A 25,786-nucleotide genomic window follows, 5' to 3' on the forward strand; every position below is an offset into this window, starting at 1 on the left:
AATGCCGGTTGCCGCAAGTCAGCTTCGCCTGACAACAGTAAAATTACGCGGTGAAGCGTGCGCAAATTACTGCGGTGAAGCTCAACAAGCGTGGGAAGGGGCAATTGTCACGGGACACAGTATGTATCCCTTAATTAAACACGCTTGCACCCGCTGCCTCCTGTCACAGGATGAGCACATATATGCGTAATAATAATGCAGGCTTTCAGAGCTTTTTCTGATGTGCTGCGGCGGTAAAAGACATGCAGTGGCGTACCAACAATTTCTAGTGTGTGTGTGTAGGGGGGGAGGGCAAATCGCAGATGGTCTGATCTTTCACTTTCTCTCTGTGTGTGTGTATATATATATATATATATATTGCCAATTACTATTACAATAAGTGAAATAGCCTGGAAATGCTTCTGTTATATGTATATTTAACCGACAGGGACCTATTTATCAATCACACATGGTGAACCTTGAGGGCCCAAAAAATGAGCTGAATTTGCATTTATCTCTTGCAACTATATAACATCTGAAGATGATACAGGGGCAAAAGGCAATGAATGTGCCCACAGTGGTCTCGGATCACACCCAGTAGCAGCAGTACAGTGTACATAAAAAGGCACATTTGCTACAAAGAATTTGAATAATCCAACAAAGAATTGTACTTGCTGCTTAAGTCTGCAACATAAATGCATCTCTAATTTAGGTAATAGTACTGTCGAGGTATGCAATGACGTACAGTCAACATAAATTACTTGTAATATCCACATACACACAAAAAAAATGGACTTGCCATCCTGACCCTGCGACAGTGGACGTCCAGCGAAGCTGTTAAAAACCTCCACTACAACTTCTGAGGAGGGTATGCAATGCTTTAGTGCTTTATAACGCCCCCCCCCCCAACCCTTTCCACCACTCAATTTCCACTAGATTTGATATCTGTTGAGTTCACAGTTATTCCAGGGCAATTGGGTAAATTCTTTGTTCGCAAAACACATTCATAAAGCTATGAATAGCTTACATGCGTAATATACCAAAAATATCATAATTAGTTCTCTATCTTTGAAGTTTGCCTTTATTTTTGCCAAATATGAACAAAATGTATTGTGTAGTTCATGGAGGACATTGCTGAAAGTAAGACAGAAGTTGTTATGACACATGAAAATAAGGAAAGAAAAATGACGGCTCATTATATGTACACTTTTAACCGGACCAGGAACGTAAAAATTTTGTCACATTGTAGTTACAATGGCCCCCCTCCACTTTCCACAAAATATGAACCTGTTGTAAACTACAGCTATGTAGAGACACTGGGAAGTATAGTTGATAGCGGTCATATCACACGCCCTAATGCTTAAATAAGAAATTTTTACAAAGGCTGTATTTGATACAACCACTTCGCACAGGAAGTTTCCATTGGGCACCACCAATTTTCGCTAAATTTGGTCTTTGTGGCTTGTATAGTGCTGCCAGAACAGCGGTCTCAATTCTTCCCCTCTCATTCGACATGCTTAAACATGCTGGAGTGCTTGCATACTTAATTTATTACGAAAGCCATCTATTTTGAACTTCACCTCCACTCCATCCATTAACTTGCCCTTATAGTCACCAAACCTAACGAAGCTGCCTTCTTTAGTTCAGTGAGGACACCAGCTGAAATTAATATGTCACGCATGACAAAATAATAACAAAAAAATGAGGGTTCAATGATTATTCGTAACCCTTCACAATAACCCAGAAATATTAAAACTATGCGACACATTGCACTTGAATTGCTGCCTATTCCTTCAAAGTATAAACTATCGTAAACTCTCTTGGGACAATAGCAATAGCGGGATAATTTCAAACACTTGTTCACAATTTTTTTATGCTGTATTTCATCAACACGCATTTACCATCGCACATAAACTTGGTGTATTGTTCCCCTTATGTTTATCTCAGTTGTTATTGTAATTATGCAAGCGCAGCTGTCTAAGTCTTACGCCACTCGTAAAACAGACTAATAAGGCTATGGACCACTTGCATACCTATTCTACTTGAAAATGCGCATTTAACCCATCCATTAGGAGCATCGCCTAGACCTTATCCATACCATGCCCCTAATTTCCCCTAGAAATAAACAAGATGCCTTGTTTAGCTCACCGAGAACAGTGGAGAAACAAACTACGAATGTCGTAATATCCCCTTCAGTCACGGCATAACATTTGCGAACGCAACTTATTTTTGTCATTACTGTGTAGTGGTTACAAGGAATAGACAGTGAACATTAGGCTTTGAGTAAATTGCACATTCTGCTTTCTTAAGGTACACCCATTCCATGTCTCAATGAAATGTATCACTTCAAATGACCGCTTTCACGAAGGCATTGCCCTCTTTGACGTCCCTTCAAAGAGGGTAATGCCTTCGGGAAAGCGAAGTTGGGGTTTGGGTAGTAATCACAAAAGATTATTTCTCCCTTGTTGTAATGCTTGGGCCCAATAATTAACCTTTGCAAGTAATTTGAGTGGGTGATTCAATATATTTATTGAAGAAACATAACATGTCTGACTGTACAATTAATGAATATTATTTACTATGTATTTACGATGGGTCACTATAAAATTCAGAGGCATTCTCCTGCCTTGACTTGCCTTCTATATAGAGTCTCCAGCACCTTGGGATAAAATTGACAGAAATAGCTCATCTTCAAAAATATTTGCTTCTGTTGCATCTCCTTTTTATTCATATTTGAGAATGTCTCACTAAGAGTTTTACGCATTTTTTTCAATATATCTTTTTTTCGCTGTGCATTTTACTAACTCCTCCCTTCTGTTTTCTTTTTGAATAAAGTAAACACTACCCCTTACTATTCAAGCTGGATTAAGTTGTTTTGTATTTTTTAGCATGCTCACTAGAGAGTCACACCATCGGATGACATGGTGTCAGCCCATCTTTTGACATAAAACAAAGTTCTGTGTCGCTCAGGGAATTTGGCAAAGGGACTCAGGGAAAGCCTGGAAAACTCAGGGAATTTGGAAATGTCAACTTGGTAGACACCCTGTACTAAAAATCCGAAGTGCAATACTGCAGTGTATTTGAAATTGTTATTTTCACAGTCACTTTCCACAGGTCTCATTCCTAAAGACTGGCAAATGGGGAAGGTCGTTCCGCTTTACAAATCAGGTGATAAAAATTGTCCTCTTAACTACCGTCCCATATCCATAACTAGCGTCCCTTGTAAAATCATGGAACATGTCATATACTCTCACATTATGGACTTCTTAGGCGCTAACAATTTCTTCCAACCATCCCAGCATGGGTTCCGCTAGAGGTATTCATACGAAACACAACTAGCCATGCTTCTCAATGATTTACATGTTGACTTTAACACTAACCTTCAGATTGACGCTATTTTTCTGGATCACGCTAAGGCATTTTATAAAGTTCCACGTCAACAGTTAATACAACTCTCTCGGTTAAACCAACATTCTAACATACTAAAGTGGGGGATCAAAACGTTCTTAACTAATCGCTCTCAAGCTGTCATCATAAATAACCAGTCCTCCAATCTTCTTCCCGTAACATCAGGTGTCCTGTAAGGCTCCATTCTCGCCCCTCTTTGGTTTCTTATATATATCAGTGACCTCCCACTGCATGTATCTTGCCAAATTCGAATGTTTGCTGATGACTGCGTTATATACCACCAAGTGACGCACACTGTAGATCAAGAAGCCCTCCAACAGGATCTTAAAGGAGTACTGACACAAGCTTTTGAAGTCTAGTTAACGTGTGAGGTTGATTTATGTGGGCACACACACATCGTCTGCAAAATATCAACGTTGAATACAGCTCGAAACATATTTAAAATAAATTTTAAAATACATACGTGCAGTCAACTGCAAAACGCAGCACCTCACGACATTGACATCAAGAAAGGAGTGTAAACAACGGTCTAAACGCTACGTTAAGAGATTGTGCTGCCGTCAGGGTGGGCCCTGCAAGCAAGTTTCTCGCCGTTCCTATCGTCCCGATCTTTTTTTTTTCTCTCTCTCTCTCTCTCTCTCCCTGGTCGTGACGCTGACCTCTTCGTCTCTGCGAAGCGGCTCGCCTGGCTAATGAGTAGTCTCATCGCTACCAACGGCGACAAGGAAACTATTTGTATTCTCACTTATGAGCAACATAAATGTGCAGACGTTGATTGTGTTGACGAATGTAGATGCTTTATTACCAGCTGCGGACGGGTCGCAGGGGCTGTTGGCCTCGGATCCGACGGCCAGCAAGCTAGGCCTATAACCATTTCCCAGCGATCGCCAGCTCGCCTAGCTTGCTTGTTGGCTATGCCGTCGGTGTCGATAAGCAGCAGAAGTGGTCGGAGTTCGTGCGCGCCGCTGGACGCTTAGAATTGACTTCATTGAAGAGAAGCCAGATTTAATTTCGAGCGTGCCTGGTATAAATAGTCGGACTGCTCTAAGCTCAGTCGGTTTTATCTTCCACCAAGACTACGTACGCCCAAACCTGATGCTGTGCCGATTTTTACCTTGCCTTGTGTTCTGCTCCAGAATATGCTTTATTCCCAAAGCGCCCGCGCCGAATGGCTCGTACTACTTGTGCCAGTGTGTACGCATATTGATAGCTGTCACCAACCACACTTTCCGAGTCACTGCTTTGTAGTGGATCCAGTGAAATGTGGTTAGTCGCGTCTAATTCAGCGGCGACTATAGCAAGCGGGAAATAGTCACTGCTGTACATTGAAAATGAGGACAATGGTGATGGCGAGGACATCGTAAAACATGTGCAGGCGTAGCAGACAAACTAGCAACACGAAGCTTGCGCGCCGGCGAGTGTGGCTCGTCACAGTTTTGTGCGATCACGTGTCCAGCTGTGTTTAAATTCCTTCTTTGGCCCAACTCGTTGCTCTCTCAAACTGAAACTTGGACTGGTCGCTACAAACAAGACTCCAAATAATTACCTGCCGCGATTTGAAGCCAATGATGTTTCGTGCCATGATTACTGGGTCATTAGCTACTTATTGCAGCAGTAAAAACAAGATAGAAAATTTTTGTGTCATTACTCCTTTAACTGCGTCCAACAGTGGTGTAAAGATTGGCTCATGATCCTTAATCCTAGAAAATGCAAGCTTCTTTCCATTACCCGTTGACACAAGATTCATACCTTTCAATACACAATCACTAACAAGTCTGTAGAATCTGTATCGTCTTTCAAATACTTAGGCATCACATTATCTAATGATCTAACATGGAATGAACATATCACTAACATGATATCATCAGCCAATAAAACACTGGGATTTCTCAAACGTCATCTTCACCTTGCCCCACATTACGTAAAATTGCTTGCTTTCAAATTGCTCGTTCCACCTAAACTAGAATATGTATCCGCCATATGGAACCCGCATCATGTTAACCTCATAAATGATCTAGAAGCAGTCCAAAATCGTGCTACAAGGCTCATCCATTCTTCTTATTCATATGATGTCAGTGTTTCAGCTCAGAAAGCTAAATCTGCCTTATCTCCTCTCTCAGTTCGGCATCGCATAGCCACCCATTACTGTACAGCAAGTTCTATTCCTCATCACTCAATCGTGTACCTTACATCATGCCAGCATCGTACATTTCTCACTGCACCAACCACAACCTTCAAGTTTTTCGTCCACATGCCTGAACTGTTACTTTTTCAGCTTCCTTCTTCCCATGTGCAGCTAAAAATTGGAACGGCCGTCTCCAACATATCGTTGATATCACCTGTGTATCATGATTCATTGAAAATTTAAATAATGTTTTTTGTATATAAACACATGTGGCATTATTGTTCATGTTTTTTTAGCTGAATCTACCCCTTATGTGATACCCCCTCGTGGGGTCTTTAAGGAAATGAAATGAAAAGTGCAAGAAGTGTGTTTTTCTCTAGGCCTGTGGCAAAAGCTCGATGCAGAAACTTTTTTTTCGATAGCAGCACATCATTGTGAACTGATATGCATCTTAAAAATGTTTCTTCTCAAGTTTTTATCGTGGAACTACAAATGGAGCAAAATCCTGCATGTATTCCACAGCTGCCTATGCTGGGGATGCTTTTGGCTCTACAGTACCAATATGGCCACCACGACTTCACTCGCTCCCATAGGCGACTGCAGGGAGGGCCACCCCAAAAAGTTTTATATAACCTCCTCGGCCAAAGCCAATGACTCTTTGAGATGATCACCTCGCATTGATCATGATGATGATCTCCATTGTATGGCACATAGCCACCAGAGGGATTGGCCAAGAAGCAGCTGGTACATATTGTGCCAATGCCAACTAGCTCTTTGAGGTTGATCAGCACATGTTAATGATGGTGATGATTCCTATACTATGGCACATAGTACGTGCCATAGTATTTGTCATTGCTATTGGCTAAGGAGCAGGTGGTACATTTCAAATAAACAATAAGAAATGAAATGCAAGCCAATATAGGAGTTGTCACATGAAATAGCACAAGTGCGCGAGAGAACGTGTGTGTGCTCCAGTTCCCTTTGTGCCAAGAACATAGGAAAGAAATGGGCAAATTTATAGCATGTCATTAACCACTTCACGAAAGCTTCGCTTCACATAGATTCAAATGTGCGCGTTAGATTCGCTTCTTTAGTCTTGCATGTTTCAAAAAAAAAAATTTTTTGCATGCTGTTGCTATCACTCTAGGTTATGCAATGAAGTAAAACTCCCGCATGCAATAAAGAAAGTTCATATTGTTACGTAGGAAGACGCCAACGAAAAGCTATATACACATATATTTACGAGGCAATACGCCGCACTTGGCCAAGAGGCAACAGCCCGTGCTAGCCTCTAATCGTCGTCATCGTCTTCACCCTGCTCGCCTCTTTGTCATCGCAAATATTGTTCCGTAGCACTACCCCCAGCGGAAGAAGCGCCGTCCCGGAGCGACTAAACACCGAACTCGGAAGCAGTGTACTAGGCCTTGAGCCTAGTGACATGCACAACATCACTAGATGCCAGAGTAGAGGACGAGGTTGAACGCACAGGAGCAATTTCATACATCACAGGCGTAACCTGGCAGAGCACGCGGTAGGGCCCTGTATATTGTGAAAGGAGCTTCTCTGAAAGTCCGACATGACGAGAGGGCGACCACAGGAGCACGAGCACACCAGGCGAAAACTTTACGTCACGGTGACGGGCGTTGTACTGACGCTGCCGAGTGATTTGCGAGGCCGTCAGTCGAGTACGGGCAAGCTGGCGTGCGTGATCCGCGAGGGCGATGGCGTCGCACGCATACTCGCTTGTTGAGATTGCAGCAGGAGGAAGTGCTGTGTCTAGGGGAAAGGTCAGTTCGCGACCGTACAATAGATAAAATGGAGAAAATCCGGCGGTGTCGTACTGGGAAGAATTTTACGCAAATGTGACGTAAGGAAGGGCAATGTCCCAGTCGTGGTGGTCCTTGGAAGCATACTTGGACAGCATATCGGTAAGAGTACGGTTTAACCGCTCTGTCAGGCCATTGGTTTCAGGATGGTATGAGGTAGTCACCTTGTGTTGAATGGAGCAGGAATGCACAATGTCGGCGATAACTTTCGAGAGGAACTTACGACCATGGTCAGTAAGCAGCTGTCGCGAGGTGCCATGAAGTAAGATAATGTCATGCAAGAGAAAGTCCGCGACATCAGTGGCGCAACTGGTAGGGATAGCCCACGTGATAGCGTATCAGGTGGCGTAATTAGTAGCGACGGCTACCCATTTGTTCCCTGAGGATGACATGGAAAAGGGACCGAGGAGGTCTAATCCAACACGAAAGAATGGTTCCACAGGGACGGTGATCGGCTGGAGATGACCGGCAGGTAGCACCTGAGGTGTTTTCCGACGCTGGCAGGGATCACAGACAGCAACATGGCGTCGGACGGAGCGAGCGAGACCAGGCCAATAGAAGCGGCGGTGGATGCGGTCGTACATGCGGGTTACCCCAAGATGTCCTGCAGTGGGTGCGTCATGCATCTCAAAGAGCACAGTCTGTCGTAGATGTTTTGGCACAACAAGAAGAAGATCAGGGCCGTTGGAGGAAGTTCCTTCGGTACAGAATGCCGCCCTGGAGGACATATCAGCGAACGGATGCGTCGGTAGGTGTAGAGCGCAGACGCTCGATGAGTACTCGCAGCGATAGGTCTCAGTACTGCTCATCGGCGATGTTAGCGAAGGCAGACACAGAGAAAATGCCGTTGGCGGTATTACTGTTGGCGGCATCAGGCTCGTCTACCGGGTAGCGAGACAGGCAGTCAGCGTCCTTGTGTAGTCGGCCAGATTTGTAGGTGACAGAGTACGAATATTCTTAGAGGCGTAAGGCCCAGCGACCAAGTCTTCCTGTAGGATCTTTCAGTGAGCATAACCAGCAAAGCATGTGATGGTCTGTGACAACGGAAAAAGGTCGGCCATATAAGTATGGGCGGTACTTCGCAACCACCCAAACTAGGGCCAGTCACTCACGCTCAGTGATGGAATAGTTGCGCTCCGAGGGTGAGGGGAGCCTGATGGTGTAAGCGATAACATGGTCGTTGCCGCACTGGCGTTGTGCCAGTATGCGCCAATTCCGTGACCACTGGCATCAGTACGGACTTCGGTAGGCACAGAAGGATCGAAACGGGGCAGAACGGGAGGCGTTGTGAGAAGGTCGATTAGAAGCGAGAATGCAGAGGCCTCGTTATCGCCCCACTGGAAAGGGGCGTCTTTTTTCAAAAGCTCTGTTAGTGGTAGTGCTATGGCTGCGAAATTTTTCATGAAACGGCGGAAGTACGAGCAAAGGCCAATGAAACTGCACACATCCTTGACACACTTCGGAACAGGGAAGTGCGTAACAGCATGGATCTTGCCTGGGTCCGGTTGCACTCCGTTCGCATCAACGAGATGTCTAAGAACAGTAATCTGGCGACGGCCAAATTGGCACTTCGATGCGTTGAGTTGCAGACTGGCTCGCCGAAAAACATCCAGGACTGCTGAGAGGCGCTCGAGGTGCATAGCGAACATTGGGGAGAATACTATAACGTCGTCCAAGTAGCACAGGCACATGGACCATTTGAAACCGTGAAGAAGGGAGTCCATCATGCATTCAAAAGTGGCAGGGGCGTTGCATAGACCGAATGGCTTCACTTTGAATTGATAAAGACCGTCGGGTGTTACAAAAGCAGTCTTCTCACGGTCGAGATTGTCCACAGCAATCTGCCAGTAGCCGGAGCGAAGGTCAATAGAGGAGAAATAGCAAGCACCGTGGAGGTAGTCAAGGGCGTCATCAATCCGAGCTAGGGGATACACGTCCTTTTTGGTAACCCTGTTAAGGTGCCGATAATCCACGCAAAAGCACCATAATCCATCCTTCTTTTTTACCAGTACAGCAGGTGACGCCCATGGACTACATGACGGTTCAGTAATGTTCTTGGCAAGCATTTTGCGAACTTCGACGTGAATAACTTGACGCTCAGTAGGTGATACTCGATATGGGCGGCAATGAATAGGAGGGGCATCGCCGGTAATAATGCGATGTTTAACAGCTGTAGTTTGGGCCAAAGGACGATCGTTAAAGTAAAAAATATTGTGGCAGGAAAACAGAACGCGGTAGAGCTCACGAGCATGCTCGGACAGCATGTCGGGCGCAATCATTTTCTGTAAGTCGGCGATGGTACAAGTTGCTGACTGCGATGGTAGAGGAGGATCGGCTGAATTGTGTACTGCAATAGACGCTATTGAGTGATCCTCGAATGAGCAAAGCAAGGCCAGAGACATCCCGCGTGGCAGCACTTGTGTCATCAGGCCAAAATTGGCCACTGGCAGGCAGACGCAATTTGCCGTAATAGATAAAACTGTATGAGGTACTGTGATCCCTTGTGTAAAGAGGACGTCTTGCATTGGAGCCGCGATGTAGTTACCGTCTGGGACTGGTGGGGGTGACACGAAGTCAACGTAAGTCAGTGCCGAAGGTGGCAAGCGAATGAAGTCGACGGAACTGATGCAACTGGGGTGTGGTTCAGCGGGATCCAGAACAGGCAGGTCAAGGCGAGAGTACTGGCGGAACAATCGATGAGAGCAGAATGTGCGGAAAAGAAGTCTAAACCGAGGATGATGTCGCGGGGACAGTGGGCGATGACTGTGAATAGCATGATAGTGGAGCGATCGGCGAAGGAGACACGGGCAGCACACATACCAATTACAGGGGCTGTTCTGCCATCGGCGACACGGACAACAGGCGTTGTGGCGGGTGTGATTATTTTCCTCAGCCGGTTACGAAGGTCAGCACTCATTACCGACAAATGCGCCCCAGTGTCTATGAGAGCAGATACAAAAACACTGTCGACTTGCACGTCAAGAAGGTTCAGATGAGTAGGCAACGTCAGTAGAGGATTTGGCGGCGTAGGGAGCAATGCAGCGTCACCTCGAGACGCTGCATCGTCTAGTTTTCCAGCTGAGAGCGGTGTCCGAAGGGAGTCGGCGAATAGGAGCGATGGGGCTGTAGGGAGCGAGATTGTCGTTGTTGGGGCGAAGGCAAACGAGAATAGGGGTGGTTCGGCGCAGGAGAATCTGTGGCGGCATTATAGGAGCGGGGACGAGAAGGGCCACCTGGGGGGCGAGAGTAGGCAGTATAAGTAGACCGGTTCGGGGAACTCCAGCTACTGCAACAGTGCCGAGAAATGTGCCCGATTCGATGGCAGTAAAAACAAATGAGCTTGTCGTCTGCAGTGCGCCATTCAGACGGGTTGCGGAAACGTCGTGGGTAAGAAGACGCGGGACGGGGCGGAATCGAAGAATCCGGGTGGGTATCAGGGCGATGGGCCGAGCAGATGGTGTGAAGACCCATGTTTGCGAACTCCTGGCGGACAACTGCCTGGATCAGGGAAACCGTGACTGCAGGTGCATTGGAGGGACTGGAGTCGAAGGCAGCCGGATAGGCAGCCTCGATCTCATGCCGGACGATTCTGGTAACATCGCCAGTGTTGTTGGGACGAGGAGCGTCGGCACAGGAAGATGTCGCTGGGGTGTTGGGCAGACGGGCAAACTGCTGGTCGATATGTCGACTTTTAGCGAGTTCAAGGCGGCGGCACTCTTTTATAACTGCATCCACCATCGCCACGTTGTTAAAGACGAGCAAGTTGAAGGCATAATCGGCAATGCCTTTGAGTATGTGGGAGACCTTGTCGGACTCAGTCATGTGTGCATCAACTTTGCGGCACGGAGCCAAGACATCCTGAATGTACGTGACATAGGGCTCTGTTGACGTCTGCACATGGCCGGAAAGCGCCTTCTGCGCGGCAAGTTGGTGACCGTAGGGGTTGCCGAACAAGTCTCGGAGCTTTTGCCTAAGCGAATCCCAACTGGTGAGCTCATCTTTGTGCGTCCGAAACCAAACTCGAGGTGTGCCAATGAGATAAAAGACTACATTGGCGAGCATGATAGTAGGGTCCCACCGGTTATTGTGGCTGACATGTTCGTACAGGCTGGTCCAGCCCTCGACGTCTTCCCCATCTTTGCCCGAGAATACGCCAGGATCACGGGGAGCGGGGAGAGCGATGTAGGTCGTCGAAGTGGCAGCAGGTGTCGGAGCCGGCGGAGTCGAGTTGTCATCGCCGGGAGCCATGAAGGAAGGCTCGAGGTACCGTCCACTGCAAAGCTCCGTGATGAGGTACAGGAAACGTCCGCCTCCACCAGATATGTTACGTACGAAGACATAGACGAAAAGCTATATACAAGTATATTTACAAGGTAATACGCCGCACTTGGCCAAGAGGCAACAGCTCGCGCTAGCCTCTAATTGTCGTCGTCTTCACCCTGCTCGCCTCTTTGTCATCGCAAATACTGTTCCGTAGCAATATCTAGATTGAAAAATTAAATTTTTAAATTTTTACATGCTTTTTTATATAACTGCCTTGGGTCTACATATCACATTAGCCTGTGTAAGGGTTGTGCCTGTGCAAGCTAAGGCTGAACCCTCCTTGCCAGCTGTCAGCCTTGACATCTTGTCAGCTGCGGCCATACTGCACATACTACGCTATCTCCGCATGCTATCAACAGGGAGCATGGGGCATAAAACAATGTATACAGCTCCTCTTTGACCTGTTTGTCGTTATTTTTTTACTGCTGATATTCAGCAAGAAGTCTGTCAACTAAGTGCCAGTGCCAACACAAAATTCGTATGTCCACACCCAGCGGCTTGTACCATTGCACTTTTCACCTGTGCATACACGTTCATGCAGTGTGACAGCCTATGCCATTTTCTGTAGATAGCACATGCTGCTTCTTGTTGCGTTGTGCACAAGTGTACGCTGAGGTCTCTTAATAAGCACAGTACACATAGATTTTCCCCACTTCATATATATATTTTTGCTGTGTTCTTTCATGGCTCCCATGCCACCTCAAACATATGCAGGTACTATCAACTGTAATATTCAATTTAGTTTATGCTTCATGTGAACAGTTCTACAGTTCCTTTTTTTTTTTTAACACAAAGGCTTCATTTGATGCCACTTTCTTACTTGAACCGCACATTACCACAGTGAAATATTTCTAGCTGCTACAACTTGTGGGGACACTCAACTTACACGCGTCCCCTGATGTTGTTTTTCCCATATGGCTCTTGCATCTCCTGCAATCCGACTTCTCTGCTTAGCTAAGCCCTGGCACTTGTTGGTGTGGTTGCAGCATATTACGAGAAATGATGCAAGTGGTGTGCTGCTATCACCAACTAGCGGTAGGGTTAGTAGGTGCGAAAGGGAGTACACTCATTTTCTTTGACTTGGGGTCGGACAGCTGCATCGACATTTCACATGCTCACCAGCTGTTCACAGGACCACCCTGCAAAAGGCTTAGGAACAGGACACCAGAATGGATGAACACAATTGTTCGAAGGTGCCACTGTTCTCATGGCCGTACACGCGAACGATTAAATGTTGGTGTCCACCAAGGAGCGAACATGTTCACTCGCTATCTGGTCATGGTGAGTTAGACTTCCTCGATTTGTCACGTGCCCATTGGAATGCTTTAGCGGTAATAATTCACCTGGCTAGATTGGTGTATAAAAGGCACAATAAATGCCCTTGTGACTGTCTGCACTACTGTGTTGTCATTCATTTGTCCAAAGCGCATGCTGAAGACCCCACAAGCTCCACTCTTATGCACCAGCGATGACAGATGAGATAGCAAGTGAAGCTAAAATAAACGCCTTCCATTGTTGTCGCATGCGGTGGCAAGCACATCTGTTTTTTGATTCAGGTACACATTTACTTACTTTGGACCCATATATGGACTGTCGCCTAGAAATTCGCACCCTAAATAAAAAAAAAAGGGACTGTAGCCCTTACATGGCAATGTGCAGTATTTTCAGTAACAAGTTTTACAAGGTGAAACAGAAAAGACAGTTTTTAGAAATCAATTAATGGTCCCTTTACGTGGGAAAGAGACAAGTAGGTTTAACAGTGCATTAACCTTATTCCTGCTTAAGTTTGGAAGCATTGTGTGTAAAATAAAGGTATGGCTTTTATTGCGATAGCAGTGGTATGGACACTCCAGCCGAATTTCCAATGTTGTTGCCATTGCAGTGATGTTTCGTATAAAGTCCCAAGTGTGATAAGATCCTATCATGCTGCACGCGCTGCCGTATACTGTGGGTGCAAGAGCAAGCATATGAAGGTGAGCCTAGAAGTATGGTGGCTTGATGTGTGCCATCTTCCTGCACAGCCAATGTTGGAGGTCACGTGTTCAAGCGCAAGGCTGCTCCTTTAGCCTAGCTGTGGCTGCGCATGGCTGTACGCACAGCTTAGTGTGTACCCAGCCCGCGTACCCCACTTGTAAGTAATCTGCCACATTAAAGTGACAGGCAGCTCAAAATGTTTGCTCCCTGCTGCCGGCACTCTCCCTCACGCCAGCGTTGTGACAGCGAGTGTTCGTGGTCATCGGACAAGATCTGTTCATGTTAGCCTATGGAAAGACTGGGTGAGCCAAAATGACTGGGTGGCTTCATGTGTTCTTTCCTATTGTGCACGTTAGAGGTCACATAATCACAAGTTTCAGAGATGTGTTGAAGCAACAGGCAGCACAAACTGTTGGATCCCCGCTTCCAGCACTCTTCATTACGCCTGCGCTATAGCAGCAAGTGTTCGTGATCATCGAGTGAGATCTGTTCACATTTGCCTGTCTGTGCATGACATCATGCTTATTCATTCAATTAGTAAAAAAATGCTTACTGCAATTCAGGGCCAATAAAACTGAACCATGCCTCATGTAGTTGTCTAATAGGTTGATATTGCAATCAATGCTTTTTAGTTTGTCAATTCGCCGTTGGCTAGATGCACCTAATTTTTGGAGTGACACAACCCCAAATGGGGGGGGGGGGCAGAACTATTTTCTGCTTTTTTTTGTTTTGTGTGCTTTATATTGGCTTTTTCTACTCTGCCACAAAGTTTTAAGTGGTTCTGTCTTTTTATGTGCAACACTATTTCAGACAGTACTTTGTAGTACTCTTCAAAGATCAGCCTTTTGAACTGTGGGATCTCCGAAGCTTGATACTTCTACGAACCATGCCAGACAGCTTTCCCTGTGTAACAGCATTAGTAAGTATTTATGAACTTCTAATACAAATGCATTGCTCTCTTCAAAAGCAGATTATTCTCCTATTTCTATATGCTGTCACAGTGGTTTATCATCTATGTTTAGAATTCATATTTTTGTATGCAGACTAGGTTGGTTATAAAACCAATGGGAGTTAGCAATGACTTCATGATATTTTATTTCATAAAATATTATGCACCGACTGCAATTTTTTCTGCACATAAATCTCAAGGGTTCCTTAAACTTACTTTGCCAGTGTGTGACTTGGAATAATGGATTAAAGTGGAAAGTTGGACGAGTTGGTATACATTCATAATGGTAACAGCGCGGATAAAACGACAAAGGAATGAAAGGAAACAGGACGAACGCTGACTCACAACTGTTGTGAGTCAGCACTCGTTCTGTGTCCTTTCACTCCTCTTCATTTTGTTCGTGCTGTTACCATTATGGGATAACGGCTAGGACATCGCTTTGTTTAAAGAGACACTAAAGAGGGTAGTCTTTGTTTTTTTTTTATGAAATGCACCTTACTCAAGATTGATTTTTTTTTTTTATTGCAGATTTAGTCTTTAGAGTGACATATTTTTTTTTGGGGGGGGGGGACTAATATTTTTTAGGTGACAAAGGAACAAAAATTATATTCATGTGTGCTTTATACATAGTTTATTTTTCCAACTATGGATACACTGTAATAAATATTTCTTTACAGTAATAGTAAACTTCACCCAACCTTTTTCTATCGTAAAATAGCTTTGAAACAGTCAGCATGTGTGGTCATAGTGAAAGTGAGACATGCTAATCTGAGAGCCCACAGGCAAGCTCAATAATTTAGCACTTGTCAGAAAAATGAAGTCAGCGAAAAATTTGCAATAGTTATTTGCTGATTAAGATGCAATTAGTTCTCATGCACCTCATGGAATAAGATGCCCATGCAGCAGTATCACCTGCAAGCACCTGCCTGTAAACAAAGCACTGATTGAGTATCAAGCAAGCAAGAATCCTGTGATAACCATTTGAGAGACTAAGAATGAGATGTAAATAAGTTTTTTGCAATGCCAATAACTTGAAATGGCACATGCAACAATACCAAATTTAAAGCGCAAATAGTCTTAAGCCATCATGGTGGCAGCCAGCACGGAGTGAAGTGGAAAATCAGTCCTGGTGATAGCCAAGAGGATCAGGAGTGCACTTGGTGCATGCCGAAGTGGATCAGACAGCACAAAAGACGGGATGTAAAGGGATATGTGGGGCGTAGCACTGTCTGTTGCCTCCCCTTACTTTGGCATTGTTTCATCCGCTTTGCCAATAGATGGCAGCATAGTACAAAATTTTGTAGAAGAGGCAGCAGCAGCTTCAGAGCATTGCTAATATAGTGCTTCGTAATGGCACTTCGTTCCAGAAAGGCTAATTCTTCCAAACGGTTGGTCATCACTGTACATGTACAGCAGTGACTCTCAAAAGGGTTAAGTTAGTCCGTACTAGTAAATTATGACTCTGCAATAGCAGAACTGCCACTGTTACCATGGCAAGTCAGAAAAATATACAATATATGTGTGTCAATGTCACCCTGAAGTTTCTGCATGTCATAAATTTTGCCATTATCTGCTCAGGTCTAGTTAACTAAATGGGGTGTTTTTTTTTTTAACTATGCAGGATTTTTAAAAATCACCTGTGATATTTTAGTACAAGTCTAGTCCTTGGAAGAAGAAGAACAAAACTTTATTTGCAGAAAGGACTTCGTTGCCCTTAAAATGGGGTAACGCCGTGTGGTTGGGCCCCTATTCTAAGGCACCGCTGGCCCTCGCCATCCTTTCTGCCCTCCGAGTTCTTGCACTTCGGTGTGAGCCGTGCATTCCCATGTGATGTGGTAGAGTGCCAGTGTGCTCCCACACCACGGGCATGTGTCCTTGTATGCTGTTGGGTAGTATATGTGCAATTTATGGAAGTTTGTATATGTGTCTGTTGGAGCCTGTGTAACGTCGTTGAGTCCACGGCTGAAAGGTTCCTATGCGGTGCTGGGTAGAACCTTCTCAATTCCCTGTAGTATCGCAAGATTGCTTTATAACTTGGATCGATGGGTATCAGGTCCTCCACGATGTTGCCATGGGCAGCTCGGCAATTAGTGAAACCTCGAGCCGCCTCATCTGCATGGAGGTTCCCAGTAACACCCCGATGTCCCGGGGCCCATGTTATTGTTTGGGTATGCCTGACGTTGTATATGTGTTAAGGTATATGTTGACGTTGTATACCTGACGTTAAGTTCTCTGCTGATTTTGGTAAGTATCCAGTGTGCCTCGCGCCGATTTGTCCCCTCTGATAGTTGCTACATGCGGCCTGAGAATCTGTGATTATTGTCAGTGGAGCATTGTGCTCTATGCCTTCTCTTATAGCTAAGGTGATGGCTATCTCTTCGGCTTCTATAATGGTTGCTCGGGAAGCCGAAGCACAGGCCGTGATTTTACCTTTACGATTTACCACAACTGCCACCATATTCTTTGCGTTGGCCCGATATGGTGAAGCATCCTTGAACCTTGTAGTGTCCAAATACTTTGTTGTTTTGTCTATGTATTCTGCTCTAGCTTTTCTCCTTCCTGCGTGTAATGTCGGATCCATGTTTTATGGTAAATCTCTAATCTGGCACGGTAGACCCTTGGCGTTTTGGTAATTTGTATGCATTCTCCAAGGCTGACTCTTTGAAGAAGAGCTATGCTAACTGTCGTTTGCGCCAGTCGGCTCCTCTGCACTATGAGTTGGGCCTCAGCCAGCTCATGAAATGAATTATGGAGGTCGAGGGTTAGAAGCTTCTCGTATGAAGTGTTGTGTGGCAGCCTCAGGGCTGTCTTATATGCCATCCTTATTATTTGATCAGCCTTTTCTTCTTCCTCCCTATTCATGGCATCGTAAGGTAAGGAGTACATTCGTCTGCTAATGACCAGGATTTTCACCATTCTGAGGGTGTCTTGCTCCGCCATCCCTGTCCAATTATGAGCCACACGGGCTATCATCCGGTTACTCTGTTGCATTGTTTTTCTTGTGTTTAAAGTGTGGAGACATCTGACATTCGATTGCAGACATGTCCCCAACACTCTTACTATTGAAATCCGAGGAATAATTTTATTTTCCAGCCTGATCTCGGGTTTGAGTCTCGGATCAGTTCTTTGTTTTTTTGTGAGGTGAAGGAGTTCTGATTTCTCTGCCGACCACAGGAGTCCTCTTTGTTGGGCATAGTTTTCTATTACTGGTTACAAAAAATCTAAAAGAATAATAAACTAATTAATACAAATTCACAAATTATGTTTTCACTTAATTACTTTATGGCACATATTGCAATTTATGAATCATAGCCAGTGAGTTTGCAATGCATATCCACTTGGAACTAATTCTGGGGATGACACCAGTTTCGAGATCTGTGCCATTAAACTTGTGGTAAAAATGCACTGCTGTGCTACTTACTTTTTCAGCAAAACACTGTTTTCTGCATTGAAACAGCAAAGTAACTGGAACACTCATGTATTTCATCACACAGTTTGGAAATTAATATCTCAAAACTAGTGTCATCTTGAAAATTCATTCCAAGTGGATATGTATCATCATGCAGACTTTCCATCTACAATTGCATTGCGTGCTGTAAAGTACTAGTTAAGAACTTAACTAGTGAATTTTTGTTGATTAGCCAATTATGCATTAGGATTTCGTATGCAAGTAATGTCCACCTCTTTGAGTAATCCAGCTCAAGGACTAGAATTGTGCTATCTGCCACAGGCAACTTTAGGCAGATTAGGCAGACAAACATAAGGCCTGCACCGTGTCTGCACGTCAGCATTCGTTACAAGTGTTGCATTGTGCCTGCTGCACCACTGAAGTTGAGCTGCACAATTTCTTAATGTCTCATGTCCTGCCATGAACTGGTTCACAGTGGTGTAAGTAAATTGAATGGAGCTGGTGCCAGAAAAACATGCACTCGCCAAGAATAAAAGAACAATGAAGAACATGACATTTTTTGCCCTGTACGGGTCCCTTGATCACAATGAAGATATAAGCATGAGCACACAACTATTTATGAGCGAGGTGGCACAGCATGCAGGTGTATCTCTCGGGAAGATTACCCCACGTCCTGTTTATCGTGTATCTAGTTGATTGAATGTAGTAAGATTATAAAAGCAAACGGGTAGATAAGTGTTTCTCGTTTGCGGTCATGGATGCCAAGTCCCAACCAATGCTGTGTCCAGTTAGTTTGTGATGTTCCGCCAGGGCCTTCGCGGTTGTGTGGCCTTTGGCGATGTCATTCATGTGTTGCTTCAAGCTCTGTTTAAAATTTCTGCTCTCACCGATGTATGGCACGTCACAACTCCTTGCATGGTATCTTGTAGATCAGATCTGTGTAGTCTGTGTGCTTCAAAGGGCCTTTTGCACGAACCACCTGTTGGCCAAGTTTTCGGGAAGGCACGTGGTCGATTTGCACACCATAGCCCTTAAAAGTTCTTGCAAGGGCTTCACTTGTTCCAAGTGTATGAAGTACGGCTGCGTGCATCAAGGGACCCATATGGGGACTGAAATGTCATGTTCTTTAGTTTTCTTGGTGAGTGCATATTTTTTCGGCACCAGTATGTTTCCTTGCCAAAAGAGTTTTTGTTGAACACTTGACTATACTGAATGGAGCTATATATTAAGTAAAGTGATTTTGTTTCGATAGGGCTTTGTAAAGCACCTTATCAAAGGTATGGAATGTGTCTGACATGAAATTCATCTTCTCGTAATCTTTCCTAACAAGTCATTTTTTAATGCCTTGTATGAATAGGTTTACTTAGTCAGATGCTTCCACTGCCATATACTTGCATCCTTCCCCTTGTTTTAATTGTTCCTACCATTCTTGATACTGTGCTGCAGTACTAAAATAGAGAAATTCATTTGATGCTCTACCCATCATCTTGCTCATATCTGGCATCAGCATGACTTTGAAAATTGGGGACATATTCTCAATTGATAATTTTCTGTGTGACAAGGTGTCCAGTGCAGTGCTTCGTTGAAGGCCATTGATCACTGAACTCCCATTCTGGACTTTGGCTGAGCCTGTCAGTGTTCACTTAAAAGTGATATAGCTGAAAGTGATAGGCCAAGTATACGGCATCTGCTATGCTGTCTAATCTCTCGGCTGCCATATCACCAGCTGAGTGAAGTTTCTTTTCTTATCAGAAATGAGATTTCCTTTTTAGTCTTGTCATAGCCACTCCTGAGACATGATATCTGAAGAAATCTGGCCAATAGCCATCAAAGAAATGAACACAAGAAAGCTGGAGGGATTTCAGCAGGTTGAAGGAAAGAGCAGGTTGTCTTTTGAGTGAAACTGTAGGCTCTCTGCCACGTGTAGGGGAATAATATCTTGTTCCAATGTTCATGCCCACATTATATAATGACTAAGCAGGTTTACTTATTGTTCTCTAGGAGTGTTGCTGGGTCCCTGCAGTTTGATCATTATTTTTGCTCAAAGCTTTGGTTTCCATTATTTTGACTCCAATGCAAAATGCGTTCAATTATATGATGTTCGAATTAAAAAATGTTTAACATGGATGGGTGCCTTTCAAGACTTGTCAACATAGTTGAGTCAGTCAGGTTAAATTAACTGACACTCTATCAGGGGCCATATTCTTAAAAGATCCACTTCGGCGATACTATCGCGTCGGCGATAGTTCAACGTCAATGGTTCGCTGATTGGCTCGTGGAGCAAAATCGGATGACGTAGCTCATACGATTTTGGTAAAGCAACCAATCAGCGTGCGCCTGACGGCAAGTGGATCGCCGAAGTGGATCGTAGAATATGGCCCCAGTAAAAATCTACTGCATATGACTGCAATGATGTACTAAGTTATAATCTAAATGTAACTTATGACATAACTTATAAGCATTTCTGCCTTGTAGAATTTATGAGGGGTTACAAAAAAAAATGCGAACAGCATAACAATGACAGTGGGCAGTAAATGTGGGAAGGATGTTCAGCTTGTGCCTCATATGAAAGCTTCATTGTTCACAATGCTACCTCGTGCCTCGCTCATAGGAGTGGTCTCCCCTGGTGAGCAGCAAAGCTCAGCTTCGCGCACGTCATCTGGCCAATCCCAAGGATGTGGAGCCCATTTTTGCCAACTCAGCCACAGAACAGCTTGAGAGACAGCTGTAAGTGGACCTTGAGAGTAGTCTTCTGCTCTGCACAGCTATAGGGGCTTTGTGTGCAGGGGACAGCAGGCAGCCAGCCCGCTGTTACGGGAGCAGCTGGTGTTCACCGACACGGAGGCCCAGCTGTATTATTTCAGCGTTGAAGGAAACGTTGTTCGAGACTGCACTCGAAACCCTCCTGAGGTACACACAACCTCCATCCCTTTCTTTCCTGCTTCTTTATTATTTCATTTCCCACTCGGCAAAGTCTTCTTAGGACAGGCTTACATTTCAAATTGTTTGAAACTTAATAGAAATAACTACTGGCTAAGCAAGCATGAAACACACCTGAACCTTCGCAGCAAGCTTAATGATGGGTGTTATGACTGTAGAGGTGGTGTCACACTTTACCCATTCCACGCAGGCACGAGAAATGACATTAAATTGTAAATGCCTTTAATTTCAATGCATATTGTGTGGTGCTACATGGGTGAACTTACTAATGTAATTTATTACTTTGTCTGCCGCAACTAATTTTTCTGAGAAATGTATTCTCCTGTCACTTGTGGGGACGCTTGACTCTCGTATCCCCTGATGTTGTTTTTTCCCTGCATGACTCGCGTGTCCTGCAATCTGGCTTTGCCGCATAGCCTTGCAGTGGTCGGTGTGGTTCCGGACTAGTGCGAGAGATGGCGTAAGTGTTGCACTGCTAATGCACCTAATGGCAGGGTTACTTGGGCACAGCAGAGAGTAGGCTCTTCCTCTTTGGCTTGAGGTCAGTGTGCTACAAGGACGTTATGCACGCTCGCTCCCCCCATTGCTTCAGGAGACCGTTACGAAAGGCTTAGGAGCGGGAGACTGGAATGGACGATCACACTCATTCAAACGCAACACCGTTCGCGTGACTGTACAAATAAACAACTAGGCGTTGGTGTCCAGCATGGGAGCAAACACGTTCGCTCGCTATCCAGACGCGGTGAGTCGGACTTCCTCTATTTGTTGCACGCCCATCAGTGTAATAATTGGGCTAGCAGGCATTAGTGTTTGAAAGGTGCAATAAATGACCGTGTGATTGTTTGCGCCACTGTTTTGTTGTTCCTTTGCCCCGAAAGCATGTGTGAGACCCCACACACTGTAGGTGCGCCATGTAGAGTAGTTGAAACATTACTGCATTAGCAGCTGTGCTCACCAAGCAGCTATAGGTGGAGGCTGTCGACCTTGATGTTGTCAGCGTTTTTCTTCTTGGCTTCTGATGATACTTGTTATGGCCATTTGTGAAAGACAGCAACCAACCCAGGCTGACCACATTAGCCATAGTTAATGTATGATTATATTTAAATTAGCTCTCAAAAATTGCTTGCTTAAGAGGACAGCTGTCATGATCATGTCAAAATTACATTAAATTTGCTTGTGTAGCAACACCTCCAAAAATAATTTTATTTACAAACTCCAGGCATGAACCATTTTATGTAATTTTTCTTGCCTGTGTGGCACAAACCAGTAAAAAAGTTCAAGGAAGAATTTAAAGGGGCACTTTCAGACAAATTTAGGAACACAATGAGTGAGGGCACTTTGGCAGTGCACTGTGCTGCTGCATGGGTAAGAAAAGTGTAATTTGGGATTAAATGGTGGGTAAATCTTCTGGCACATTATATAATTGTTACTTTTAGCACTATTTTCAAAATAAAAATGTGATCAATCATCATCTTCTTGACAAGGACAACAGGGGATGCCCATGGACTGCAAGATGGCTCGATAACACCTTTAGTCAACATCTTATCGTCTTCTTGTTGTATCCCTTGTTGTTCAGCATGTGACAGATAGTATGGCTGGTGGCATGTCGGAGTGGTGTCTCCGGTGTAAATACGATGAATGACCACTGATGCCTGGGCTGGAGGCGGCCGTCAAGGTAAAAAATTTCGCAGCAAGTTTCTAAGAAACGATGGAGGTCAGCAGCTTGTGCCAGAAGGTCAGGTGCAATCATCTTGCTAAGTTTGTCTGTGAGAGTCGGTGAATCGGAGGTTGCTGTAGAGGGCAACGGAATATCGCTGTCAAGAGCCGATATCTCGCAATCGTTCACCGGCAAGATGTCGCCCAAAGACATGCCCCTGGGAAGAATTTGAGTTGAGCAGTTAAAATTAAGGAGAGGAAGCGAAATCTGATTGGCCTGTAACAGTGAGCACGGTAAGGGGGACAGCCAAATTTCTTTCAAGCAGTATGTCAGTGGTGAGACATAGTACATAGATGCCATCAGAAACAGATGGGAACGACAGTATAGTGACATACGTAGTGGCTTGAGGCGACAGGCAGATGTCTTCGGAAGAGCACAGCTGTGGTTGTGTGACTGGTGGACTATAGCCAAGCGGAATGACACTAGGCGCGCAATCAAAGAGGGCTGAATGTGACGATAAAAAGTCTTAAGCCAAGTATAACGTAAGGGCATTATTCCGAAACGGCAAACAAAACAGTCGTTAGGCACCCCGCGATGCCAATGCGAGCGGTGCACATACCAAGCACGGCAGGCGTTCCTCTGTCGGCAAGGCGGAGGGTGCGTGATGCAGTGGGTGTGAGACCTTCTTTCAGGCATCAGTGCAATTGGGCACTCATCACGAATACATGCACGCCAGTGTAAATGAGTGCTGGAACACTGACGGCATCGGCTAAAACGTCCATAAAGTTCTATTTGGTCGGCAAAGTGATAAGAGGGTTTTGCAGTTGAGTCGTCAATGCAGCATCACCTCCAGGAGCTGCATTGCTTAGTTTTCCAGAGACGAGTGTCGGGGCTGCAATGGTGAATGTTGGGTGACGAGCCTGCGGCGATAGCGACGATGGTTGACGAGCTGGCGGCGGACAGGACTGGTGATATCAGAATGATAACGAGGAACTGTTCCAAGGAGCACGAGCATCATTGTTCAGCTGTTGCAGTGCGAATGGAGGCTGGTAACGACGCTCGCTCTGTTCGGGGCGATAATAACTGGTGAATGGCAGTCGCAGAGGGGAGGAGACAGTACGGTTGTTACAATGGCGAGCAATGTGACTGATACGCCAGCAGGCAAAACAGATTTGCCAATCGTCTAAAGTTTGCCACTCGGGTGGATTTCGGTAGCGTGCAGGATACCGTGGACCAGTCGATGCACCTGGAGCATGATATAGCTGTGAAGCAGCAATGGCACATACAGAATGAACTCCGAGATTAGCGAGTTCTTTGCAGACAAATGGTGCAGTAGGCAAGTTGTTCAGTTCACTGAGGCGGGAAAAAGGGCTGCAGGAGCCATGGCTTCAAGTTCTCACTGCACTATCTGCATCACGTCATCTGATGATGATGGTCGCTGCACTCCTAGCCTGTCGTCACAAGAGAATGTTGCAGCTGTGTTCGGCAGACATGTGAACGGCGTTGCAATGCGGTGGCTCTTGGCCTGCTCTAACTGTTGACGCTCTTTTATGAAGTCCTGTACTGTTTCACAATTTTTGCACATTAGCAGGTTGAAAGCATCATCAGCAATCCCCTTCAGTACATGCCCAACCTTCTCTAACTCAGCCATATCGCTGTCAGCCTTACAGCACGAAGCCAGCACGTCCTGGATGTAAGAGACATATGATTCTGTGGATGTCTGGGCGCGGGTCGCTTGTTCTTTCTTAGCAGTGCTCTTTTGCCCAGTGCAACAGCCGAACGAGTCCCTCAGCTTCTATTTGCACATGTCCCAGTCGTTAATTTCTTCCTCGTGGTTGTCATACCACACCTTCGCCGTGTCTTGTAGGTAGAAGACCAAGTTAGTCAATATAATCTTCGGACCCCATTTCTTATGGGCACTTATACGCTCATACATGGCGATCCAGTCTTCCACATCGAGGTGGTCGGTGCCGCAGAATGTTACTGGATCCCACGGCTGAGCCAGCACAACCGTCAGGGTTGTAGGCGTTGATGTGGGCCATGCCACATCGGGTCCTGTTTCGTACGTCATGTTGTCCAGTCTGAGGTGACAACCACTGCTGAGTTCCGTTGTTGTTTTTCATGGGTACCCCTCACCTCCACCAATTTGTTACATTGCAGAAGTCACATATAAAGATGTATTTACAATATTTACAAGAGAGACAACGATGCATAAACAAGATGGCTGTCAAGACCGATTCCATCTCTACACGTCAAATCGTCTTCTGACTGGCGCCACTCTTGGTTGGGCCGTAACAATATAGCATTGTGCAGAGAAATTTACTACACAAAATTTTGTGTGCAATGAGGGATTGGATCTCATTTAAATGTAGTTCATGCAAGCTTTTCACTGGCTTAGTGTATCACAACTGCCATCACCAACTGGTTTCCCATAGCAAGGAATTGTCATTGTCGTAATCTTCAGCCAGTAACTATTGCACCCATTGTGCAGATAAACTGGAAGCACATAATCATCTCATAGCAGTGTTAAAAGTCTCTAGAATAACTCTGTTTGTCATTGTGTTACCACACTGCTGTTACTGTTATCACTCCTGGCATCCTTTTGAACACAGCTAATCTGTGTTACGCATCTGTAGGTTGATCTAGGCTTGGATGATAATACTAATGGTAAAGGGGTAATGCTGTGTGAAAGTGTTCTAACTTTCCTGACCATGTCGATTCAAGATTTTCTTATGCCTTCTTGAAGGCTTGAGTTTAGTGGCATAAACCATTTCCCATTTAAATCAAAACTATCATTTCAATAATTTTGGTGGTTTTGTATGTTTTAAGAATTCCTAGATCGTGGAAGATTCCTATGTTTCCTAGGTCTTACTAATGTCTGGTACAACCCTCTCTTTTGACTTAAGCCTTTGTTACTTATGCAGGCAGGAATGGCCAGTGTTACAAGCATCGCCTGGAAAAGTGATCACATCGTACTTGGTGATGCTGAGGGTACACTCACAGTCTGGGATCTCAAAGGCAAAGTATTGAGGTAAGCCAGTATTCACCCATTGCTAGAACATGCAACACTTAGCTTTGCTTTCACTAAAAGGGTGCATGCAGAAGTGAGTTTGTTTTGTAAATGGTCCTAATATGTTTGGTAGGGTGATACAGCACCTACACCCAATTCCTTTGTGGGGCATAAGTTTGTGGCGTT

At 45.0% G+C, this 25,786-nt stretch overlaps 1 protein-coding gene across 1 annotated transcript in view; it reads left to right on the top strand.

Moving 5' to 3' along the window:
- LOC142565900 (WD repeat-containing protein 11-like) overlaps nt 1-25,786 on the top strand; it is a 293,411-nt gene that overhangs the window by 161,091 nt on the left and 106,534 nt on the right. Inside the window, exons 13-16 of the mRNA XM_075676487.1 lie at nt 14,446-14,554; nt 20,605-20,720; nt 20,780-20,903; nt 25,515-25,621. Coding sequence (XP_075532602.1) covers nt 14,446-14,554; nt 20,605-20,720; nt 20,780-20,903; nt 25,515-25,621 — 456 coding nt within the window. The remainder of the gene's footprint in view (nt 1-14,445; nt 14,555-20,604; nt 20,721-20,779; nt 20,904-25,514; nt 25,622-25,786) is intronic.

The sequence above is a fragment of the Dermacentor variabilis genome, unplaced genomic scaffold (genome assembly GCF_050947875.1).
Source record: "Dermacentor variabilis isolate Ectoservices unplaced genomic scaffold, ASM5094787v1 scaffold_12, whole genome shotgun sequence".
NCBI classification, from domain to species: Eukaryota; Metazoa; Arthropoda; class Arachnida; order Ixodida; family Ixodidae; genus Dermacentor; species Dermacentor variabilis.